The sequence below is a fragment of the Podarcis cretensis genome (assembly GCF_951804945.1).
Source record: "Podarcis cretensis genome assembly, chromosome: 3".
In the NCBI taxonomy this organism is placed as follows: domain Eukaryota; kingdom Metazoa; phylum Chordata; class Lepidosauria; order Squamata; family Lacertidae; genus Podarcis; species Podarcis cretensis.
The window spans coordinates 26,551,749-26,572,049 of record NC_137172.1 but is presented as its reverse complement, the minus strand read 5'-3'; the positions used below and the strand labels follow the sequence as shown (position 1 = coordinate 26,572,049).

General features: G+C 44.3%; 2 protein-coding genes across 3 annotated transcripts in view; one reads left to right on the top strand and one right to left on the bottom strand.

The window, feature by feature from the left end:
• The window catches only part of DTL (denticleless E3 ubiquitin protein ligase homolog), a 29,960-nt gene extending 22,884 nt beyond the window's left edge, over nt 1-7,076 (bottom strand). Inside the window, exons 1-7 of the mRNA XM_079971405.1 lie at nt 6,736-7,076; nt 4,479-4,604; nt 3,898-3,996; nt 3,423-3,484; nt 2,373-2,493; nt 1,250-1,315; nt 935-1,050 (exon numbers count right to left, since the gene is read on the bottom strand). Coding sequence (XP_079827531.1) covers nt 935-1,050; nt 1,250-1,315; nt 2,373-2,493; nt 3,423-3,484; nt 3,898-3,996; nt 4,479-4,604; nt 6,736-6,922 — 777 coding nt within the window. The 5' untranslated portion in view covers nt 6,923-7,076. The remainder of the gene's footprint in view (nt 1-934; nt 1,051-1,249; nt 1,316-2,372; nt 2,494-3,422; nt 3,485-3,897; nt 3,997-4,478; nt 4,605-6,735) is intronic.
• Nucleotides 7,077-7,177: 101 nt separating this feature from the next.
• INTS7 (integrator complex subunit 7) overlaps nt 7,178-20,301 on the top strand; it is a 50,972-nt gene continuing 37,848 nt past the window's right edge. Inside the window, exons 1-7 of one of the 2 annotated variants that reach the window (XM_079971403.1) lie at nt 7,178-7,378; nt 11,899-12,028; nt 12,429-12,575; nt 12,975-13,112; nt 13,708-13,754; nt 14,542-14,741; nt 15,482-15,604. In XM_079971403.1, the coding sequence (XP_079827529.1) occupies nt 7,288-7,378; nt 11,899-12,028; nt 12,429-12,575; nt 12,975-13,112; nt 13,708-13,754; nt 14,542-14,741; nt 15,482-15,604 (876 nt within the window). In that variant the 5' untranslated portion in view covers nt 7,178-7,287. The remainder of the gene's footprint in view (nt 7,379-11,898; nt 12,029-12,428; nt 12,576-12,974; nt 13,113-13,707; nt 13,755-14,541; nt 14,742-15,481; nt 15,605-20,301) is intronic. The other variant, XM_079971404.1, reaches the window with a different exon arrangement.

The window sequence follows — 20,301 nt, the reverse complement described above, 5'->3', positions numbered from 1 at the left end:
TTTTGACTGCAAGCCACAGGGCAGTGACTGTATTACTACTTTTTGCTGGAAGCGTTTTCTGCTAAAGAGCAACGGAAAGGTAAGGTAAAAGCAGAATGGAAATTAATGTGTGGCAATGGACTGCAGCTCAGTGGTAGAGCGTTTGCTTTAAATGCAGACTGTTCGCTCCCTGGAATCACCAGTTATGAAGGACCAGACACGTGGTGATGTAAAAGACCCCTCTCCAACTGGAGATTCTGGAGAGCTGCTGCCAGCCAGAGTTGGCAATGCCAGTCTGGACAAACAAGTAGTCTGACCTGGCATAATGCATGTTCCTAGTAGGCGCCAAGCAAAAACATTCCTCTTCCCCCCAGAGCTTTGGCTGATTAAACAACCTTTTAAAACTGTGTCTGAGGGGGGTATTGTTTTGCTTGTTATTTGTTTCGATATTGTAAACTGCCCTGTGATTCCCAGATGAAGGGTCGCAAATAAATTTACTAAATAAACAAACAGCAAAGGGGAGAGTGCTACAAATTCAAGATATACGTATGCATATGTATACAAGTGGTGTGTGATGCTGCCTGCGGGTGAATGTTCTGTAAGGTATACATGTGTGAGAAAGCACTAATACACATGGGAAAAATGAAAGGAGAAAAGTTTGTACACCAGACTGTGTGGGCACTAATTTGGAGAAAAGCCTAACAGAATAGTCTGGTGAAAACAGTGGATTTTTTTTTTTTTATCTCTTGCTGGAAGCAAGGCTAGCTATTGATAGAGGCTCATATTTCATTCAATTTGCTCACTCCTCACCCCCACTCTCTAGTATTTACAACGTCCACAGTTTATTTTCAAGCCAAGGCAAAGCTCAACCTTATGCAGCAGAACATTCTATAAAGCTAGTCTCTTTTCTTTGCACAAGCGGGCGCTGAATGGCCTTCAGCTTCCAAATCCTTACCACTGAGGGAGCAAGTCCTCTCACATTCTGCTTTTTCTTCTTTAGTTTGGATGGAGTCTGCTTGTCTACTATGTTGTGGGCCCCACTTATTTGCTTCACCTGCCTGTAAAATCCATCTGAAAGGCAATTTCAAGAAACAATATTAAAAGGACCTCCGCTGCATGGCAGTTCCACACAGAGAATGAGCTCGTAGATAAACTAAATTGGAAGGCTACTAGCACACCACTATAAAGGAAAAAAAAAAGTCAGCAATCATTATGAATGCTGCACTCAGCCCATATTAAGTGAACAGACCTGAATTGTAATAGGATGTACCTTTCTTATTGCACCGTGTGTCCCAAACCATGATGTTTCCATCCCTTCCTCCAGTACAGAACACAGCTGTGGAATATACAGTGCAAAATTATTAATCATATTTCTATTCTGCCCTTCATTCAAGGATCACAGGGCAGCTGTACATATACAAAAATATGTAACATAGTAACAAGCAAAAAATAGTATCTCCCTCCTGCTGTTTAAAAGACCATTGACTGAGAAGAGAAATAGAAGAGAAACATTTTTACCAGGCACCTAAAGTTATGTAACAAAGGCATCAGGCAAGGCTCCTTGGGTAGGGCATTCTCCAAGCGAGGAGCAAAAAGGGCCCATTCTCGTGTTGCCACCCACCAGACCTCTCACAGGCATACGAAGATGAGCCTCAAATGATTGTGGGGTCCAGGTTGGTTAATAAGGAGAGACACCGTCCTTGAGGTATGACAGTCCTGAGCCATTTAATACTCTCAGAGTACAAAATCGTACTCTCAGTTTGAAATACTGAAACATTTTTCATATGCAACCCTGCAATTTAATTTAAACTCGGTAATTATTTAGGAGGTATTCTGCATAACAACTTGAGGTTTAAGAAACTTGCTGTTACAAGGAATCTCTAATTCTTTTAACATCAGGTTTTGGCTCTGGACTCTATGACATCTCTATTTTCTGTTTCTTCACCTGCACCAAGCATGGGGCAGTAGGAGTCCTGTTTAGATGGCTGAGAAAGACTCAAAAAACACCTTGAGGAGCTAAGCTGGAATCACTGCCTTTCACTCACCGAAGCCCTGAAAAGGACACAATATCACCACAGAAGCAAAGGCATCAAAGGCTGCCAACATACCTAGATGTACCAACATGAGACTTCTACCCCATTTATGTAGGACTAGCCACAATCTCGTCTATTCAAAGGAAAGCCAAGGATTTCCAAACTTTCCTGGTAACACTGGAGCAGCTTTTTAAAAACCTGTGATAAATCTATAGAAAGACTGTAACTCAGTGGCAGAAAACAAGCTTTGCATGAAGCAAGTCTCAGGCTCATTTACTGGCATTTCCAGTTAACAGGGTCAATTAGCAGATGACCTCAAAAGTGGCGAGATACACTGAAATATAAAATAGAAATATTTACCCCTTTCAAATTTAGAGAAAGCAACCGACTTGAGGCTGCACTGGTGCCCTTTGCAGACTCCCAGTAGCTCACTAGTCCGTACATCCCAGACTTTTGCAGTTTGGTCTCCTGAAGCGGTAACCTTAAAAGATAAAGAAGTTAGCTAGTTGTAGTAAAAAAAAAAGAAAGGCAGAGTCCTGTTGCCCTCCAAGACTATAGCTTGTATTGGCATGAACTTTTGAAGGTAAAACATGTTTCCTTTCAGCATAAAAGACACTCTTGACACTCTCAGTGCAAACCTATGGGTGTTTACTCCAGCAAGTTCAAAGGGACTTACTCCCAAGTCTGCATATGATTGCAGCCTTAGAAGGTGGCAGCAACAATATGACTCAGATATGAAAGTGGAAGTTTCAAAGGTAACAGAACCACAAATAACCAGGCCCCAATTTTTGGAGTTGTAGCCAACTAAGTTCTACTCAGAGAAGAGCCATTGCAATTACTAGACCTAAGTTAGTTATGTAAATTTCAGCGATTCTGCTCTGAATGGTACTGAATGCGTTGTGTAAAACAAACATACATTATAAAACAAACATACATTATAAGTTGTAAATTTTATATGCAGCTGCTGGGTCAAAGCATGGGATCTAAACTACTGTAAAGGCATTCTGTAAACAGAGAATCAATCATGAATTTTAGGTAAACCGCAAGATACAGAATCGGATTCATTCATGGATACTGTCCATTTACATTTTTTTAAAGAATGGCTAACAAGGTCAGCAGATATCCAAAAGGTTAAAAATGCCCCCTACTAATGGCCATCCTTCTGTACATTTCCAACTTTAAGAATCCACTTGTGGACAATTCTTTAATAGATTGATTGCCTCCTTTGGCCTATGAAACAACAGAACACAATGATTTACCTGCATATCAGGTAAACCAACTTTTGCAAGTATGAGTGAGGTTACTGGGTCTGCTAGTGATCTTATCATAGAAGAGATGGAAAGAACACTGGAATTTGTGATGGAATTTGTAAAGGGCCAAATAAGGAAGGGATAGTTTTAGCTTACTCACAATTTTATGTTCTCCAGGCACCCAAGCAAGATCAAAAACAGCATTTGAGTGAGCCTGCCACTCTATTGGGAAAATAAAAGCCTGTGTTAGTTCCTAACAAACAGCTGTTGAAAAACACTGAAACAACTACAATTTACTGTATTGTGTGCACATAACTTTCATACAAACACAACTTCCTCTGTGGTAGAGCAGTTAGCAGGAAGAAACCCCAAGCACAGAGCAACGCATATACCGTATGAAGGAGGTGGCAAGGAACTAATCATCCTCTCAAGTTTTGACTTGCCATCAACCAAGTAAGAAAGAAGTAATGGAAGCAGACATAAGAATTACAATGAAAGGTATACTATGCTACTTTTTAAATACTGAAGTTCTTGTTCCCAATAACTGCCAATTATTTAATCAGTCAAAACTTTTTTTGTTTACTGCCTTTATCAACTAATTCAGCTCATAGTTCCCATCAAGGTTTCCCTTTTACCTCTAAAAATCCCCTTGTTACTTTTTCGTGTATGGGTGTCATACAGCCTAACAAATCCTTCTTCATTTGCAACGGCAAGTACATGCTGCACATCTGGAGCTGAAAAACAAAGCAGTATTTGTACATTTGAAAACATTTTTAAAAGTGCTTTGGATAACACTCCACTAAAGAGGGTCCAATCTAACAGCACAAAATGTCAGGATAAAAATGTTAAGTAATCACAGAACTAAAGTAAGAACATATATAAAATAATGTATCACAGCCCTGTTATTTTATTATATGGCAGCATAGATATACTTCTATAAATAAGCAATCATAATGACTGGTGCGCATCTGAACTGGAATTGTTATAAACATGTTTTTATTGCTAGTTGTTTTACCACCTTGGGTTCATATGGGAGGTAGAATGGGATATAAGTTTAATAATAAATAAATAATAAAGATAGCCCCTGCAGGTTTATATGAAAGGCCCAAACCTTACAGTATAACCTTTCTTCACAGAGGAGTTGCTCTAGGCCTTGACCATTTTGGTTGCCCTTTTCTGCCACACTGCAATGTTTACAGATAAAATTCCCCCATACCTGTTGAAAAGGTGCAGCCAAAAGGAGGAACGGGCATTCCTGTTTCTCCATATGAAGCATGTTCATCTCCTTTAGTACACTGATAGCACTCCAAAAGGTGGTTTAAGGAAAACCTTGGTGGAAGACCTGGGAAAAATGATTTTTGTAAAGATAAGCAGTGTTTGAAACTCAGATATACAAGGTAGGAGCCAAATGGCTCCTTAAACCAGGTTACAGTCGCCAAAACGGAATGCCTAGTTACCATTTTTTGGGCCAGGTAGCTTGAAAATTATATTTTTCAATACAATTTGCTGGTTCCTGAAATTAATTCTGCAGATAAAATATAATGGATAGAATTCTACAGCAAAGAATTGAAAACAGTCAAGATCCAAGGATCCCCAGGCATGCACCCCAGATGGATGAGATGTCAGATGACATTCTGGCACCCGGGCATCTTCACTTGGTCACAAATGGCCGACTGTTGCTGTTTAGTTGAGTCCGACTCTTCGTGACCCCATGGACCAAAGCATGCCAGGCACTCTTGTCTTCCACTGTCTTCCACATTTTGGTCAAACACATGTTAGTAGCTTGTTAGTAAGTGGCTGATAGCCATGTGCAAAATGCCTGACAATTTTGAATGCTGAAGGTAAGTACCAAAAACTGCAAACAAGTTTATAAAACTGCAGCAGACATTTATGTTGTCCTCAAATCTACTATTTCACTGGTTCTGAGCATCATTCAGATGGTCCATAGCATGTTGACATTAAATAAGTGTCTTGATTATTAATTGTATTTTATTGCTGCTTTTATTTATTATTTAATATCTCCACTGACTGATTTCTGATACTGGACACCCCAAGATCGGTTAAACTGTTGTCTGGAGTGAAAGTGGAGGGGGAGGGGAGATGAGGAATCAGGAGCGCTGCATGTTAAGAGCAGATTCCCCTGCTTAGTTTTGACGCTCACTGGGTGATCTTGTGGCAAGGCTTGCCCTGTATGGCATAAAGTATGAGTCCTTTGGAGAAAATGTGGAATTAAAAATGGATACAACTTATTTGTTGAATTGATACACTGCCCTTCATCCAAAGATCACAGGGTGGTTTACAGCATAAAAAATACATGAAAACTCATAAAATAAACAAATAACAAGCACATTTAAAAGGCCACTGATTGTTTAATTAGCCAAAGGCCTGGGAGAAAAGGAATGTTTTTGCCTGGTGCCTAAGGACATGTAGTGAAGGCACCAGGCGAGCGTCCCTGGAGAGACCATTCCACAAATGGGGAGCCACCACAGAAAAGGCCCGTTCTTGTGTTGCCACCATCAGATCCTCTCGCAGAGGAGGCACCCGAATGATTGTAGGGTCCTGGTCGGTTCATATGGAGAGAGACAGTCCTGAGGCTTCAGAGTTCAAACCCGCACCTTGAACTGGGCCCCAAAACTGGCAGCCAGTGGCTGTTGGCACAGGCTTGGTGTACAGTGGTACCTCGGGTTACAGGCGCTTCAGGTTACAGACTCCGCTAACCTAGAAATAGTACCTCAGGTTAAGAACTTTGCTTCAGGATGAGAACAGAAATCGTGCGGCAGCGGGGAGGCCCCATTAGCTAAAGTGGTACCTCAGGTTAAGAACAGTTTCAGGTTAAGAACAGACCTCCAGAACAAATTAAGTTCTTAACCTGAGGTACCACTGTAATTTGCTTCAGTTGTCTTGCCCTGGTGAGCAACCTGGGATTAAGTTCTTAACCCGAGGTACCACTGTACAGTGGCACCTCGGGTTAAATACTTAATTCGTTCTGGAGGTCCGTTCTTAACCTGAAACTGTTCTTAACCTGAAGCACCACTTTAGCTAATGGGGCCTCCTGCTGCTGCTGCGCCGCCAGAGCACGATTTTTGGTCTTATGCTGAAGCAAATTTCTTAACCTGAAGCACTATTTCTGGGTTAGCGGAGTCTGTAACCTGAAGCATATGTAACCTGAAGCGTATGTAACCCGAGGTACCACTGTAATTTGCTCCAGTTGTCCTGGTGAGCAACCTGGCCGTTGAATTCTGCCCCAACTGACGTTTCCCAACCGTCTTCATGAGGCAGCCCCAATTAAAAGTGGGGCTCAAGGCAGCCCTCGAATTAAAAGGGACGCAGAAGGGGCCTGACCCGCTTTCTGCAAAGGGGAAGCGCGTGGTTTGGCCAAAATTAGGGTGAGGGGCTGTATCTCCCCCCCCCCTCCGCCATGACTGGAGCGCTGGTGAAGTGGCACAGAGGGAGACGTTGCCTCAGATACTCACCCTGCGGCCCAGCCTGGCAGCGGCGAACGAGAGAACGGCACAGCATGGTAACGACGGCCGCAGCGCACACTCCTGCCTTTCCCCCGCGCAACGACCACCGGGAGCAATGAGCGGCCGGCCCCCTGCTTCGCGACGCTATCTCCCGCCAGCCCAAAGTACGCGCCAAAGTCGCCTCGCGCGTAGCCATTGGACAGCGCAGAGGAATAGACCCCGCCTACTGCTCGCCATTGGCTTCTCCTTTCCCACCGGCAAGGGTGAGGCCACGCCTCCCGCCGGCTATGAAATTGTAACAGGCACTTCTCTTCCATCAACACGCATGCGCGACAGCGTCGCGCAAACTCACGTTTCATTCAACCGCAAAGGGAGCGCGACTACGACACGCGTGCGCACTAGAATAGCGGAGGGGAGGTTCTACCGCGCAAGCGCAGCTGACAGTCTGCACATGCGCAGTGAATGGCCGTTAAACCCTGGGAAGAGGGAAGTTAAGCGCGTGTGCGCGTCTGTGTGGTGGATAAGTGCCCTCCTCCCCGCCCCCTCCGGGCCTTGGCTGCCATGGCCTCTGCTTCCAAATCCTTCCTCGCCGATGCCGGCTACGGGGAGCAGGAGTTGGACGCCAACTCCGCCCTCATGGAGCTGGATAAAGGTAAGTCGAGGAACGGCAGCCCCGCCGCCGAGCGAGATGTGCGCATGCGCCGATAGCGGCGCGAGGAAGTCCCGCCCCTTTTGATGGACGGTGGGGAGTTTGAAGGCGGATTTAGGTTGTGTTTAGATGGTGTCACAAGCCATGCATGGGGATGTGTGAGACGATAAAAGCAACAGAGAGGCTTGTTGTTCTCCGTTTCACAGTGTCATCCTATGCACGCCTGTGCAGAAGTAAGGCCCGTGGAGTTCAGTGCGTCAGACTAATAATAATAATAATAATAATTTTTATTTATATCCCGCCCTCCCCAGCCAAGGCCGGGCTCAGGGCGGCTAACAAGCAATAATAAAAGCAAGTTGAAAGAATACAACTTAAAAACAATATTAAAATACAACAATTAAAATATTGACTAGGGATGTGTGAGATTGCAGCTTTGTATTGCGGCACCTTAAGCTGCAACAGTTTTATTATAACGTATTTTATGATAGCCCATTACGTGTGGGATAATCAACCTTGGTACACTCCATGGAAAAAATTTACACAGAATTAGATGTGTAGCGGTTGTGTAAGCGGGGCTGCCACCCGCATTGTAACAATCAAGGTTTTGGCTGCTTAGCCATCTACAGATAAGGCACCCAAGACTAATTATCTGAACCGAATCTTGTATTTCTTCAGCCCAGCTAATGCAGTGTGTCCACATGCCATGAACGAGATGCCTGCTTCTTCCATGGCTGCAGAACTCCATTTCACAGATAACACAGTCGCCCAGTGGAATTTGTTGTTGTACTATGACAGCTGTTACGTCTGCACAGGCATACCGGTGTGCTAGATGGAATGATACCTTCCTCCCCCTGCTCTGTTTTGCGGGTTTCCCAACACCCTCCCGAGCCAGTATGGGGGGGGGGAGGGCAAGGGATGTGGTGGGGAAAGCCCTGTTGCTTAAGTGGAAACCCTTGCTCAGGGCTCCCACTGTCAGTGTTCGTTCAGTGAATCCTCCCCCCCCCATCAAAGTACTTCACATGGTAGATTGTTAAGGTTTAGAATTCACATCCACACAGTATTTTTATGGCCAGCATCTTAGATGGCTTTAAAAGCAGATTAGACAAATTTATGGAGGGCACAGTTTTCAGTGGTTACTATAATAATAATAATAATAATTTATTATTTATACCCCGCCCATCTGGCTGAGTTTCCCCAGCCACTCTGGGCGGCTCCCAATCAGTGTTAAAAACAATACAGCATTACATATTAAAAACTTCCCTGAACAGGGCTGCCTTAAGATGTCTTCTGAATGTCAGGTAATTCTTTATCTCTTTGACATCTGATGGGAGGGCGTTCCACAGGTCGGGCGCCACTACCGAGAAGGCCCTCTGCCTGGTTCCCTGTAGCCTCACTTCTCGCAATGAGGGAACCGCCAGAAGGCCCTCGGCGCTGGATCTCAGTGTCCGGGCTGAACGATGGGGGTGGAGATGCTCCTTCAGGTATACAGGACCGAGGCCGTTTAGGGCTTTAAAGGTCAGCACCAACACTTTGAATCGTGCTCGGAAACGTACTGGGAGCCAGTGCAGATCTCTCAGAACCGGTGTTATGTGGTCCCGGCGGCCACTCCCAGTCACCAGTCTAGCTGCCGCATTCTAGATTAATTGCAGTTTCCGGGTCACCTTCAAAGGTAGCCCCACATAGAGCGCGTTGCAGTAGTCCAAGCGTGAGATAACCAGAGCATGCACCACTCTGGCGAGACAGTCCGCGGGGAGGTAGGGTCTTAGCCTGCGTACCAGGTGGAGCTGGTAGACAGCTGCCCTGGACACAGGGTTAACCTGCGCCTCCATGGACAGCTGTGAGTCCAAAATGACTCCCAGGCTGCGCACCTGGTCCTTCAGGGGCACAGTTACCCCATTCAGGACCAGGGAATCCTCCACACCTGCCCGCCTCCTGTCCCCCAAAAACAGTACTTCTGTCTTGTCAGGATTCAACCTCAATCTGTTAGCCGCCATCCAACCTCCAACCGCCTCCAGGCACTCACACAGGACCTTCACCGCCTTCACTGGTTCTGATTTAAAGGAGAGGTAGAGCTGGGTGTCATCTGCATACTGATGAACACCCAGTCCAAACCCCCTGATGATCTCTCCCAGCAGCTTCATATAGATGTTAAAAAGCATGGGGGAGAGGACGGAACCCTGAGGTACCCCACAAGTGAGGGCCCAAGGGTCTGAACACTCATCCCCCACCACCACTTTCTGAACACGGCCCAGGAGGAAGGAGCGGAACCACTGTATAACAGTGCCCCCAGCTCCCAGCCCCTCTAGACGGTCCAGAAGGATGTTATGGTCGATGGTGTCAAAGGCCGCTGAGAGATCCAGCAGAACTAGGAAACAGCTCTCACCTTTGTCCCTAGCCCGCCGGAGATCATCAACCAGCGCGACCAAGGCACTTTCAGTCCCATGGTGAGGCCTGAATCCCGATTGGAAGGGATCCAAATGGTCCGTTTCCTCCAGGCGTGCTTGGAGTTGTTCAGCAACCACCCGCTCAATCACCTTGCCCAAGAATGGAAGATTTGAGACTGGGCGATAGTTGGCCAAATTGGCCGGGTCTAAAGATGTTTTTTTAAGAAGCGGTTTAATGACCGCCTCTTTCAGCGGGTCTGGGAAGGCTCCCTCACAGAGGGAAGCATTCACCACCCCGCAAAGCCCATCGCCCAGCCCTTCCCGGCTCGCTTTTATCAGCCAGGATGGGCAAGGATCAAGAAGACAGGTGGTCGGTTTCACTCGTCCAAGCAGCCTGTCCACATCCTCGGAGGTAACAGATTGGAATTGATCCCATATAACAGGACCAGACAGAACTCTAGCACTCTCCCGCCCTGGCCCTGCTCCCACTGTGGAGTCTACTTCCTTCTGAATCTGAGCGATTTTATCTGCAAAAAACGTTGCAAAAGCATTGCAGGAGATCTTGGGGTCCCTACCAGGCCCCGGTGGTACAGGTGGTTCCGATAAACTGCGAACCACCTGAAAAAGTCTCCTGCTGCTGTTTTCTGCAGATGCAATGGAGGCGGCGAAGAAGGCCCTCTTCGCCGTCGCCATTGCCACTTGGTAGGCTCGACGTTGAGCTCTAACCCGTGTCCGGTCTGATTCAGAATGAGTTTTCCGCCACCGGCGCTCTAGCCGTCTCAACGATTGTTTCATCACCCTCAGCTCCGGGGAGAACCACGGGGCTGTCCGGGCTCCATGCAATCGGAGAGGGCGCTTCGGAGCCAGACAGTCAATAGCCCTGGTTAACTCCGCATTCCAGCGTGCCACCAGGGAATCAGCTGAAAGGCCATCAACTTGGGATAAAGCATCCCCTACCACTCTCTGGAAACCAATTGGATCCATTAAGTGGCGGGGGCGGACCATCCGAATCGGTCCCACCTCCCTGCGGAGGGGAAGGGTTGCGGAGAAGTCCAGTTGCACCAGGAAGTGATCTGACCATGGCACTTCTTTTGTTTCGTTTTTAGTTAATGTCAGATCACCAACATCCGTAGAGGTAAACACCAAGTCTAAGGCATGTCCGTGGCTATGAGTTGGGCCAGACTTATTCAGGGACAGCCCCATGGAGGCCATGCTTTCCACGAAGTCCCGAGCTGCCCCTTGTAAGGTCGTGTCGGCATGGATGTTAAAATCCCCCAGGACAACCAAGCTAGGTGTCTCCAGGAGCATATCCGCCACGACCTGAAGCAGCTCGGGCAGGGAATCCTTGGTGCAGCGGGGAGGTCGGTACACCAGTAGGAATCCTGTACTGCCCCTATTGCCCAACTTCCAGAACATGCACTCAGAAAACTGGGTCTTCCCAATAGGACGCCTGGTGCAGACTAATGACTTCCTAAAAATCACTGCAACCCCCCCTCCCCGCCCACATGACCTGGGTTGCTGTGCGTAAGAGAAACCTGGTGGGCAGGCAGCGGCAAGGACAGGCCCATCTGCCTCATCCAACCAGGTCTCTGTCACACATGCCAGGTCAAATCCTCCATCCACAATCAGGTCGTGGATGGCAGTGGTTTTATTCATCATTGACCTAGCATTGCACAGCAACACTTTCAGGTCATGTGGGTTTCCCTTGCTGATTACTGTATCCTTCCGGTCAGGACCAGACCTGGAGGCAGGGATAGTCCTCAAACAACGACTAAACCTGCCTCCTCGGTAATGACATGGTCTGGTCTTAGCATAACTCCTCCTCCTGCCCTACTAGGCTCTGTTAGGAGGAAGGGTAGGATATAAATAAATTTAATTAAGAAGCCATTTTTAATACTTCTTCAAGCTTAAGAGGCAGTTGTGGAACACGAGCTTGGAGAGCAGTATTGTGCCTGTTTCTTGCTAGTAGGCTTCCAATAGGTACCGTGTCTGGTTGGCCACTGTGGGAACACGATGCTGGACTAGGTGGTTAGTTTGGTTCAGTCTAGGAAAGCTGCTTTTATATTGCATGTCAGTTTGCTTCAGTTTTTAAAAGACCAGAGTTTTTAACTGCTATGGTCATATTCTTATTTGTCACAGGTCTCCGATCTGGCAAACTGGGGGAGCAGTGTGAAGCAGTTGTACGTTTTCCCAGACTCTTTCAGAAATACCCATTCCCAATTCTAATTAACTCGGCATTTTTAAAGCTAGCTGATGTTTTCAGAGTGGGGTAAGTAAAATTAGTTTGTTCCCGATTCTTAGTGTTCAAGAAACTGGTGTTTTCAATTCAAAGTACTGGCGATGACTCTTTAAAGCCCTTTTATGGTTTGGTTTTAAGATACCTGAATTACCACAATCTCCCATATGAATGTTGCTTGCTCAGTAAAGGGGTCCTCTTGCATGTCTCAAAGATGCCCGTAGTGGATTTGGTGTTCTTTTCCCCATTCTTATTGATCTTCTTTCCTGTTGCATGTTTTATTTTGCCGCTTCTGGGCCTTTAAATGTTATGTTGTAAATATTTGATATTGTTACATTGTTTGTATTTATGAACTGCTAACTGCCTTAGACCTTTCTAAGAAAGGTAGGGTACAAATGTTGTAGGGAAATAAATAAAATTTGTTTTAAAACAGAAACAACTTCCTGCGGCTGTGTGTTTTGAAAGTTACTCAGCAGAGTGAGAAGCATTTGGAAAAAATCCTGAATGTGGATGAGTTTGTGAAAAGAGTTTTCTCGGTTATTCACAGCAATGATCCAGTTGCTCGAGCGATCACACTCAGGTATGCATGTTTAATGAGCAAGAACCTGCCCAAATGCTATATTCTTCAGAGTACAGTCAATGCAGTAAATGCAGGGCCAATGTACATAGGAAGTTGCCTTATACCGAGTGAGGATATTGGTTTGTGTAGCCCAGTACTGTTTATTCTGGCTGCTAAAATATCTTTAGGGTTTTTTCCCCCATCTCTGCTAGGGAGTGAACTAGGGACTTCCTTCACAGATGTGTTCTTTCACTGAGTTCTATCTGCCCAAGTCTTGAATTTATCTTGTTTGTCATGCATAGAATGGAATGTTCACATTTTCTTTCATCTTTGCAAAACACTACCTGGGTGACTGCAGATTTATCTTGTAGGCATCCTCCTCCTTTATAGCAGGTTCAGTCCCTCTGTTTTATTTTCCAGGATGTTAGGCAGTATGGCATCCATAATTCCAGAAAGGAAGAATGCACATCACAGTATTCGTCAGAGCTTGGACTCACATGACAATGTAGAGGTTGAAGCTGCTATCTTTGCTGCAGCTAATTTTTCTGCCCAGTCCAAGTAAGTGGAACATCTGGTGTAATTCCATCTTTCCTGAATGTTCAGGCAGTACTTTTCCATTGCATAATGCTTTGCTTTCATTATCTTAGTAATCTTTACAGCAGTCCTATCAGGTAGGTCAGTATTATTTCCCCCATCTTGTTGATGGGAGGGCAGCCGAGTCTGCCTCAGATCACCAATTTAGTGATTTATACATTTTCATGGTTTTAAAAGATTTTTATTTCATTACCCTGAGAGCTAAGATGATGAAGAGGAGTATATATTAAGAAAATTAATAAATAGTGAGTTCAGGAAGGGGCCAAAATATAAACTAGGGGCCTCCTGGTTTGTAGCTCAGGCTGCAATTCTGTGCACATGTAGCTGGAAGCAATTCCTACTGAACTTAGTTTAACTTATTTGTGCTGTATAGGTTTGTGCTGCATACAATTATGCTGTTCATTTTTCAACCATTGTGCAACTCTAGCTTTCACCTGCAACTTCTCTGTATGTGTACATTTCACATTCATTTTGCTTACCCAGATGTGGGAGTTGGTTTCTGTAGTTTGTTCAGGTTGTATGACTGATTTATCCTGCTTCCCCTTCTTGTTCTTGACAGAGATTTTGCTGGAGGGATTTGTAACAAAATCAGTGAAATGATTCAAGGTATGGACATTTTATCCAACAAATAATGAAAAGCAATAAAAAGATTTTGATTTTGTTAAAGGCTATTGTATCTTAAGTAACTATTCTTTTGAACTAACCGTTCTTTTCTTTTAAAAAAGTGAATCTTTTTAGTTGTTGGAAGTTTCCCTGCATTCAGTTGCCCCTGCATTTGATGCTCAATTTCAATACTTGGTGTTAAGAATGCTTTTTCTGTCTTCTTTCCATAGGGTTGTATTTTATTTTGATCTGGCATGCAGTGTTTTTAATGTTATCTGTTGACAGCGTAGTACTTTATTTTAGAAGGTGATGCTATACAGTAGAAACTTTCTTTGACATTTTCATTTGTTTTTAAAATGTTGGTTATATTATGTTGGTAGCTATGTGGGAAAGCAGCAAGATGCTAAGCTGATTTGAACTTGAATACTACCAACATTGGATATTGTCTTTTTTAAATTGACTAGATGAGTCTAGTATTTAATTTCACACTTAAGTATTTGTATTATTTGTTAGCGCTATATGAAGTGATATCTGTGTCCATGGTGTGTGGTAGAGTGCCATAAGCAAAAATGACAGGTCTGCACATTGAGGAGCTTATGGTCTAAATTTCAAGTGGAGTAGAAGGGATTTTTTAAAATCATCATCCTCCAGCTGCATGGTCCTTGTTCTGTGACTCTAGTACTGAAATTAGTCATATTATTTTTATTTGCCCCACAGCTCTCAGTATTCACATTTTATCATAGGCACACCACATGTCACCCTGAAAGGTATTTTTCTTTTCATGTACTAGGTTTAGCCACTCCTGTAGACTTGAAGCTGAAGTTGATCCCCATCCTGCAGCATATGCATCATGATGCCAGCCTGGCCTCCAGTGCCCGCCAGTTACTCCAGCAGCTGGTGACATCCTACCCTTCTACCAAGATGGTCATTGTTACTTTACACACCTTTACCTTGCTTGCTGCCTCCTCTTTGGTTGACATTCCCAAGCAGGTAATATTTTCTTTGAAGTGCTTAGTGTAATCAAGTAAAATTGTCATGGTTCAGTTGAAGGGATCTTATTCAGCAAGACTTCATAGGCTTCATCAGGCCTTTCCTAAATATTTCAAGCCTATCTTGGAAGTCGTAAGAACTGGCAAATTGTGTTTTTTAATTTTTAGGGGGAAAATATGTAAACTAAGATTTTTAGGTAACCCAAGGTCTGTACCACATTTTGTGTCCATACTTCATTTGTGCAAGATTGCAAAATATCCAGATCCTGTCCACTTAAGTGGTATCACGGTGAGTTAAATCTACAGAGGCATCAAAAGCAGTATGTAATTAAAAATTTAGATTGCTTGTTGAAGTTTCTTAAAGCTTTAAGGTTATATCCATATGTGCCCAGGACAGAAAGCTATTTGATCCAGCAGAGGCGTCCGTTGGTGGAAAAGTGGAGGTGATTTTCATTTATTTGCCCTTCTTTCTTTTACTCTCCCTTGCTTATGCAAGTCATCTTTTGGAACAATATGTTGATGGTGCAAGGAACTGCAAGAGAGAGGGGGAATTTATGAAAAATCTCTTCCTTTTGGTTAATTGAAGCCTCTGCTGAATCAAGGACTTTCCATCAGTGGAGAGACTCAGAATCAAACCTTCATGTTCAGGCTTCTCTTTTTATTTGCTTGTACTCGCATGCATGTTGAGAAATACAAGAAAGTAGTCAAAAGTATTTTCATCTAAAACTCGCTTTCTTACAGATACAGCTCTTATTGCAATACTTGAAGAATGACCCAAGAGAGGCTGTGAAGAGGCTTGCTATTCAAGATCTAAAGTTACTTGCAAATAAAACCCCACATACATGGAGCAGAGACAATATTCAGGTATCGTAAACACTATCATGCTTGTTTTGGAACTGAACCACTAGGCCTTCTTTCAGATAAGACCTGTTGAACTCTTTGTTGTTGACTTCCAAGTAGATCTGCTTAGCATCACGCTCCAGATGTAGGTCTCTGTTCATCATTTTAGAGATGTAACTTTTTGTTTAAGAGCTGATTTACCCACCATGTTTTATAAGTAGTAGAAGAAGAAGAGTTTGGATTTGATACCCCGCTTTATCACTTTCTCACTACCTGAAGGAGTCTCAAAGCGGCTAACATTCTCCTTTCCCTTCCTCCCCCACAACAAACACTCTGTGAGGTGAGTGGGGCTGAGAGAAGTATGACTTATTTGAAGTGTGACTGGCCCAAGGTCACCCAGTAGCTGCAGAGACACGAACCTGGTTCACCAGATTACAAGTCCACCGCTCTTAATCACTCCACCACACTGCTGTAGAAGAAGCTTCTCACATTCTGCTTGGAGAAACCTCCCATCACTGCTCCTATACCCTGTAGCATCTCTCATAAAGTGGTGACTCTTCATCACACTCCTCAGGTGCTAAGGTAGAAAAGCTCTGTGCGAGGATTGAGGAACAAGGTTTCCAAATGTTGCTGCCCTATGGCTCTCTCCATCCCTGACCATGTTGAGTGGGACTGTTTTGAACCCAAAATTAAAAAAAATCCTTCCAGTAGCATGTTAGAGACCAACTAAGTTTGTTATTGGTATGAACTTTCGTGTGCATGCACACTTCTTCAGTTTTGAACCCAGTAACATCTGGAGGGCCACATTCACCAAGGTCATTTTTCAAGCATGTAATAGGCCAATCTTCCGTAACAGTATATTGAGTTTATGTTACGCTCCTGTTTTTTAAACATATGGTTTTTATTGTATTGTACTTTGGTATTTGCTTCTCTGTCTGTTGCTTTGTGAGTCATTCAGAGAGCTCCTGTTATGGGGCAGTTATATAAAAGGGGCCAATAAATATTAAATAAAAATAATAAATCAATCATTAGGAATTTGTAGGCAGTCTAGATTAAGCCACCCACAGATCACCATCCACTTGCCACTCAGCCAACTGTACCTTTATAGCAGATTAAAAACAGCCTTTTAGCCTTAGCCAGCCATAACTGGTTTCAGGAGTACAAGTGTTACCAGAAATGCACTTTGACTTTGGTGTTAATTTGTGTCCCGCCGTTTGATGGGAGTCCCCACAAGCAGCCCACGGCATTAGTAAAATACAAGAGGAAGATGTGTGATTTGGTGCCTTTGCCCTGCTTCTATCCTTCTTTGTATGTTGATTACCCGTACGTGCCAAAAATATGAACAAGGATGGTCAGATAGCAGTAATAGAAAGAGTAGAGAGATACAGAAACCTGCTAGGATGAAACTTTTTGGAAAACCATTTCTGCCAGGAAAGGTTTACTTGGAAGAAATGAAATGAGAATTTGTGAGGATTCTGGTGATTGGTTGCTTGGACAATAGGGGACTCCAAGCTTGCTTTGTCTTAGGAATCCGGGGCTCCTTTGCATTGTGTGTGTGAGGCAGGGGACAGAGGCTCAAATCTCCAGGCTATTCATTCTTGTTCAGTTGTGCGTCCTTGCCTGCTCTCTGGATCCCTGCCTTCCTTGACACCTTGCCCTTCCTAGAGTGCTGGAACCCAGGACATCGGTGTATTTTCCTGGAGTATTGTTCTATAAAGATTACAAGCTTTCCTTGGGAGCACCAGCTTGTTTGTGTTGTTTTGAGAAAACCTTTGATTCTAGGGCTGGGGCCTGCCAGCAAGCCCTTGACAGAACTGAATTTTGCAAGATAGAGAAGTGCTTTAAAAATGCTTCCCTGGGGCAGTGTCAGAGGCTTCTGATGCGTATTGCTCACACTGAGTCATTAAGACGTCATGTTCCTTAAAATTTGCAGGGCTTGTACAGAAAGTGGGCAGGGCAGTATGATTTGTGGTGTGTCTGCGCTTGGATTCCTATGTGTGGTTCTGGCTGCCTCGCCTCAAAAAGTTGTACAATTGGGAAAGGTTCAGAAAAGGACAACCAAGATGATCAGGAGGATAACTCCCTTCTTAGGAAAGGTTGCAGCATTTAGAGAAATGACATGATAGAACTTTGAGTGTGGCATGGAGGAAGTGGGCAGAGAAAGTTTTGCTCCTACAAGAAGTAGTGACAGCTTTAGACAAATTCATGGAGGACAAGACTATCAATGGCTATTAGCCTGTATGATCTACCTCCACTGTCAGAGGCAGTATTCTTCTGAATACCAGTTGTTGGGAGTTGCATGTGGGGAGAGGGCAGTTGCATTTGGGTTCTTCTTGCAGGCTTCTCATGTGCATCTGGTAGGCAACTGTGAAAATTGAGGGGTAGATGGGCCCTTGACCTGATCCAACAGAGCTCCTCTTCATTTTGGTGCAGATTTGCTTTGCCCAGTTCTCTCCCATACTTATATTCTGGAGTTGCATCACAATGTGCAATGCAGCCAGCCACCTTCTCTTCCCTGGACTTATGCATTCATGGGTGCATCGCTGAATTTGTCACAGGAAAGCAATTGAGCCATTTATTTTTCTCAGAATGGAATTTTCACCCTGCTCTTAACAAATTCACCTTGTCAGTTTCTGTGTAAGTTCTAGTTCCGCCTTTATTCTGATCAGATCTTTAATAAAGAGTTTTGATGGATTGCCTAGTTAACAAATAAATCAATTTTATTTCCAAATGCAGCTTTTGATTAAATTTTTACTCCAGATTGACTTTTTCTTATTTGGTAAATTAATGAAAAAATGCAGCGAGCCATGCAAAAACATGTCAGCAGCTTCAGATGGCTTGACATCATAAATGATAGTGGGGCTTAGGCAATTTGAAGAGAGTTTAGTTGTTGTCCAAATTATCCTTTCCATGCAGCCAGCTAGAAGTGGCCGTTTCCCACTTACTTGTCTGTGAGCTGCCCCCACCCCACCCCAAACTATCTGCTGAGCTGCTGTATTGTCACAGCATGTTCACAACTATTCAGGAAAAAGCTGGAGCTTTGGAGCATCTTCTGTGAAGGAAGTAAAAGGTCAAGTTGGCTAGACAAAATCCCACTTGGAGCTTAGAGACAGAAGGTGTTAAGTGTGTGTTTTGGGGGGAGGGAGAGACTGAGACATGGGTGCCGGGAAGCAGGAAGGCTTGGAAGTTGTCTGAAAAAGGCCAAGGACCTGCAGAACAGAGTTCAGAGGGAGAGTAGCTGAAGCAAGGGCAGAATAAGAAGTGAGCTGACAAGTAGCGTGGGGCCTACAGATGAAGGAGGCCAAGTCTGAAGTTAAATTAAGAGGGAAATGAAGAAAGGGGAAGCTTAGCCTAGGCCTAGGAAGCTGCCTTATGCTGAGTCAGGCCATTGGTCCATCTAGCTCAGTATTGTCCTCACTGACTGACAGCAACTCTCCAGGGTTTCAAGGCAGGGGTCTCTCTTAGCTCCACAGTGGTACCTCGGGTTACATACGCTTCAGGTTACAGACTCCGCTAACCCAGAAATAGTACCTCAGGTTAAGAACTTTGCTTCAGGATGAGAACAGAAATCGTGCTCCGGCAGCACAGCGGCAGCGGGAGGCCCCATTAGCTAAAGTGGTGCTTCAGGTTAAGAACAGTTTCAGGTTAAGAACGGACCTCCAGAACGAATTAAGTACTTAACCCAAGGTACCACTGTACTTGGAAATGCCAAGCATTGAACTTGGGACCTTCTGCAACCCAAGCAAATGTTGTACTACTGAGCTACCACCCTTCTCCTTCAGCTGGAGGCAAACCTTACACAGGACCCAAGGACAAGGAGAGCTTTGTGGTGCTTGCATAAAAGAAATTTGGAAACTGAGGGGGTCATGGCTAGGGATCTGCACAGCAAGTTCAAGAGCTGGAGTGTGCGTTTGAACTAACCGCCCAAGTCTCTAGCTGTAGGCCTCTCATCTTGTAAACATTAGAGCATTTGTTGGGACAGACTACCTGTTTAGATGAGCACTGTTTTCATTTTGTTCTATTCTTCCATGGCTAATGATGTGAAACAAAGGTGCATGTCAGCTGCAGTGTTCTTTAATATGGTTTTCTTCCTTTCAGCCATGCTCAGTGATGCGTTGAAACGTTCTAGCAAGAGGTGTCGTGATACAGACAGATGGTGGTATTTTAAATCTCTGCTATTTTCAGTCTAAAGTCAAAGGCTGGAGAGAGAAATAATTGGTGGTGCACCTTTTGCTGACAACCCTGTTTTGCTCTCCCTCACTCCTCACAGTATTGAATTCTGTCAGGTGCTCCTTCTCTATTCTGCAGAACATTTTGATGCCTCCTGATCCCATGAGCAGGACACAGTATAGTGTGACTTGGCTCTTGTTTCAGTTGTCATTGATCAGAAGTGTTCTGCTAATACTGTTTTGCATGTAAGCCATACTAATTCTACTCAAGATCTGTCCAGAAGAACGAGGTGGGGAACAATGTCAAAACATGTGGGCTTTTAGCACTTTGTAGAACTGTATTTGTTTGTTTAAATTTATATCTTGTTCCTTGGTCTCTGTGGTAACTTCTGTCTCTTACATCATGGATGTTGGCAAATTGGATTTTAAAAAAGCAAAATAATACTAGAATTGGAGCTATCAGCAATGCACAAGGGAAGCTGTTTTAGCGCTCTGGAACTTGACAAAGTGTTTTATATTATGGATGGATGTTTTGTATTATTTTATTAATAC